At 52.1% G+C, this 4643-nt stretch overlaps 1 protein-coding gene across 1 annotated transcript in view; it reads right to left on the bottom strand.

Moving 5' to 3' along the window:
• Positions 1 to 106: 106 nt before the first annotated feature.
• LOC125482553 overlaps positions 107 to 4643 on the bottom strand; it is a gene marked incomplete at both ends in the record, with an annotated part of 6338 nt that continues 1801 nt past the window's right edge. The window contains 3 exons of the mRNA XM_048594647.1: positions 107 to 248; positions 1229 to 1346; positions 4397 to 4463. Coding sequence (XP_048450604.1) covers positions 107 to 248; positions 1229 to 1346; positions 4397 to 4463 — 327 coding nt within the window. The remainder of the gene's footprint in view (positions 249 to 1228; positions 1347 to 4396; positions 4464 to 4643) is intronic.

Below are 4643 nucleotides of genomic sequence, written 5' to 3' on the forward strand. Positions count from 1 at the left end.
CCCCTCGATTAGATTCCAGTCTGTAACTCCCTCCCCGGGGGGTATCTGTTATTCTGTATATAAACCCCCCCGAACCCCCTGACTGTGTGCTTGTTGCTTTACCAACCTCCTGCTCTGCGACCTGGGCTCTCTCTTCCATCGTCATATCTTGACGTTTGCCGTGGACGTTTCTCATCTCCACTCCCAGCCTTTTATCCTCCCGCACAGCGTCGAGTTGGAGTTTCAGTGCAAGGCTCTCCTGGCTGGAGCTGGGGGACCGGGGTGGGCACACAGTGTGGCACAGGCCCAGGAGAGAATGGCAGAGGATTAGAGTGTCGTTGGGCACATGAGAACCCACCTCAGTGCTCCGTTCCCAACTCAACCTCTGACCATGGAAATCCCAGATGTCCACATTTACCTGTCACAGTGTGACTGACCCCCCCCGCCGCACAACTCCCAGCCTTCAGGTGGGTGACTCCTTCCGACTGTGTTCCTCTCTGTCTGGCTCCTGGAACCATGGTGTTCCGGAGGGAGAGGTGGGTGGGGTAGGAGGGTTATCGGATGGGGGGTGCAGGTGGGGAGCGGGAATCCCGGCTGGCATTCCTGAATCCACACTGCCGACTGGGGTTCCCGTTCCCTGTTACCCCCTTTACCCAAGACCATTCGCTCCCTCCATCAGCTGTCCATTAGCCCTTGGGCACTTGCTCTGTCCTGCCCATCACAGGCCGAGCTTTCCGGAAAGTTCCTATTTAAATGTTCCAGCACCATAGCTCTGAGTAACTATCAGGCAATCACCCTCCCTCTCCCGCTATCCCTCTCCCTCTCTTTCTCTCCCTATCCTTCTCCGTCTCTCTCTCTCCATCTCCCTCTCCTTCTCCCTCTCTCCCTCTCCCTCTCTCCCCCCTCCCTCTGTCCCACCTCTCCCTCTCTCTCTCCCTCCTTCCCCCTCTGCCCCCCCCTCTCTCTTTCCTCCTCTCTCTCTCCCCAACTCTATTCTCTCCCTCCACCCTCCCTCCCTCTCTTCACTACACACTCCCCCCATTCCCTCCCTAACTCTGCCTCTCATCCTCCCCTTTCCTTCTCTCTTACCCCCTCCATCCGTCCCTCTCCCTTCGACCCCATATCCCTCTACCCTCCGTCCCTCTCACCCCTCCACCCTCTCTCTCCCCCTCCTTTCCCTCCCTCCCCCATCTCCCCACCAACCTCCCACCCCACACCCCCCCCACCCCTCCCCAGCCTCCCACCTCACCTCTGTAGTTTGTCCCTCATCTCCAGCACAGTGCTAGCAAGGTGGGCCTTCTCTTGAGTAAGGGTGGTGCACAGAGACTGCAGGTTCATGTTCTCTCTCTGCAGGTCACTGAGAAGGTCTGCATGGGGTGGGGTGGGGGAGGGGGAGAGCACAGCAGGGATCAACAGCGTGCCTCACACATTGCCCCACCCCCACCTCCCTCCTTCACCCCGGAGCTCCCGTCTTGCTCTGTACCCCTGTGCCCCGCTTGATCTCCGCTTGCTGCCCACCTGGGAGTGTAACTCCCTCCGGAGTCCTGTCTCCCTGGAATTTCGACCTGGGGGTACACTCACCCACCTGCAAAGCACAGGCTGGGGGTGGGGAACAAAAAGATCTAGGGGTCGCAGCTCCTTGAAAGCGGAGTCCCAGGTAGGCAGGGTGGGGAAGAGGCTTTCATCAGTCGGAGCATTGAGTATGGGAGTTGGGACGTCGTGTTGTAGCTGTACAGGACATTGGTGAAGCCAACGTTTAGAGAACTGCATGCAGCTCAGGTCCTGGCGTGAGACTGGAAAAGCACAGCAGGTCAGACAACATCCAAGGGGCAGCAAAGTCAATGTTTCAGCCCAAAACATTGACTTACCTGCTCCTCAGGTGCCGTTTCTGATCAGACCCAACGGATATTATTAATAGAAAGCAGGAAAGATTCACTGGGATGCTACATGGACCGGAAGGTTTGAGCAATAAGGAGAGGCTGGGACTTTTCTCCCTGGAGGGCAGGAGGCTGAGGGGTGACCTTATATAGAGCTCTATAAAATCGTGAGGGGCATGGATAGGGTGAATAGCAAAGGGTCTTTTGGGGGAGTCCAAAACTAGGGGGAATATTTTTAAGGTGAGAGGGAAGAGATACCAAAGGGTGCAGAGGGGCAATTTGTTTCACACACGGAGAGTGGTGAGTGTCTGGAACAGGCTGCCACAGCAAGTGATGGAAGTGAGTACAATTTCATCATTTAAGAAACATTTAGACAGGTACATGGATGGGATAGTTATGGAGAGATAGGGACCAAACACAGGCAAATGGGACTAGTTCAAATTGTGAAAACTGGGCAGCATGGATAAGTTGGGCCGAAGGGCCTGTTTCCATGCCGTGGATCTCTACGACTATGGCCCATCAGGCCGACATTAGTGGTAGGTAAGTTGTTGGCGTCAATTCTGATAGGCAGAATCTACATGCATTTGGAGAGGCAACAACTGATTAGGCTTTGTGCATGGGAAATCATATCTCACAAACTGGACTGAGTTTTTTGAGGACGTAAACAAAAATATTGATGAGGGCACAGTGGTAGACATTATCTACATCGACATTAGTAAAGTCTTTGACAAGGTTTTATATGGCAGACTAATTAGTCAAATTAGATCACATGGGATTCAGGGACAGCTTGTTTTTTGGACTGCAGGCCTGTAACCAGCGGTGTTCCTCAGGAATTGGTGCTGGATCTACTTGTGTTCATCATTTATAAAAACAATTTGGATGAGAATTTAGGAGGCACCAATATTGGTGATATAGTCAACAGCGAAGAAGGTTACCTAAGATTACAAAGAGATCTTGATCAATTGGGTCAATGGGTTGAGGAGTGGCAGATGAGTTTAATTTGGAGAAATGCGAGGTGTTGCATTTTAGTAAAACAAGCAAGTGCAGGACTTGCACTGTTAATGGTAGGGCCCTGGGGAGTGTTGTATAACAGATAGACCTAGGGGTTCAGGTACATAATTCTTTGAAATTTGCATCACAGATAGACAGGGTGGTTAAGGAGGTGTTTAGCACGCTTGTCTTCATTGTTCACTCTACTGAGTACAGGAGTTGGGACATCACACTGAGGTTGTACAGGACGTTAATGAGGCCTCTTCTGGAGCACTGTGCCCAGTTCTGATCACCCTGCTGTAGGAAGGATATTGTTAAACTGGCGAGGGTTCAGAAAAGATTTACCAGAGAGTTGCCAGGAATGAAAAGTTTGAGTCATAAGGAGAGGTTGGATAGCCTGGAACGTTTATCCCTGGAGGGTAGGAGGTTGAGGGGTTATCTTATAGATCTTTATAAAATCATGAGGGGCGTAGATAAGTGTCTTTTCCCTAGGGTGGGGGAGTTCAAAACTAAGGGGCATATTTTTAAGGTGAGAGGAGAAAGATTTAAAAAGGACATGAGGGGCAATTTTTTTCACACAGAGAGTGGTTCATCTGTGGAATGAACTGCCAGAGGACGTGGTGGATGTGGGTAGAGTTATAACATTTAAAAGAGATTTGGATAAGTACATGGATAGGAAAGGTTTGGAGGAATATGGGCCAGGAGCAGGCAGGTGGGACTAGTTTAGTTTAGAAACACTGTTGGCATGGACTGGTTGGACCGAAGGGTCTGTTTCCATGTTGTATGACTCTACGATTTGAATACAGTGGATACTACCATCAGTGAATACCCCCCACTATCAACATCCTGTGGGTTACTATTGACCAGTCATACCAATCCTGTGGCTACAAGAGCAGGTCCGAGGCTAGGAATCCTGCAGCGAGTAACTTCCCCTCTTAACTTTCTCCCACAGCCTGTCCCACCATTGACAAGGCACAAGTCAGGAGGGTAAGGGAACGCTCCCCATTTTCCTGGATGGGTGAGGATCCAACAACACTTGAGAAGCTCAACACCTTCCAGGACAAAGCAGCACCCTCCCCCCACCTCAATCGACACAATAACCCCCACCCTCAACATTCCCTCCCTCCGCCACTGACGCACAGCAGTAGCTGGGCTCATTAGGAATGCTCGGCTGAGCTCCAACACTGACTCAGAGGGGCAGCAGTGTGTACCATCTACAAAACGCACTGCAGTGACTCATCGAGGCTCCTTCGACAACACCTTCCAAACCCGCCACCCTCTAACCCCCTGGAAGGACGGGGAACGCGGGGGGACCACCACCTCCTGCAGGTTCTCTTCTGAGACCCTCAGACCATCCTGATTGGGAACAATATGGGCCATTCCTTCAGTGTCACCGGGGTCAGAATCCTGGAACTCCCTCCCTAACGGGGGCACTGTGCGGGGTGTCCCTACACCACACAGGGGGTGGGTACTGAAGTGGGTCAGGAAGAGAGCTCACCCCCACCTTCTTGAGGGGGCAATTAGGGACGGGTGCCAGGTTGTGTCCTCACCTTGAAAGCAGCGTTGATGTCGCTCCAGGTCATTTGACCTTTCATACCTCACGTTCCCAGAAACATCCTGAAAGCCAAGAGAGTAAGCATGAGAGAGAGTGAGAGTGTGAGAGAGAGAGAGTGAGAGTGAGTGAGAGGGAGAGGGAGAGAAAGAGTGAGAGTGAGACAGTGAGAAGGAGGGAGAGTGAGAGGGAGTGAGAGGGAGAGAGTAAGAGGGAGAGAGAATGAGAGTGGGAGGGAGAGGGAG

The sequence above is a fragment of the Rhincodon typus genome, unplaced genomic scaffold (assembly GCF_021869965.1).
Source record: "Rhincodon typus isolate 14 unplaced genomic scaffold, sRhiTyp1.1 hic_rhity00012273, whole genome shotgun sequence".
NCBI classification, from domain to species: Eukaryota; Metazoa; Chordata; class Chondrichthyes; order Orectolobiformes; family Rhincodontidae; genus Rhincodon; species Rhincodon typus.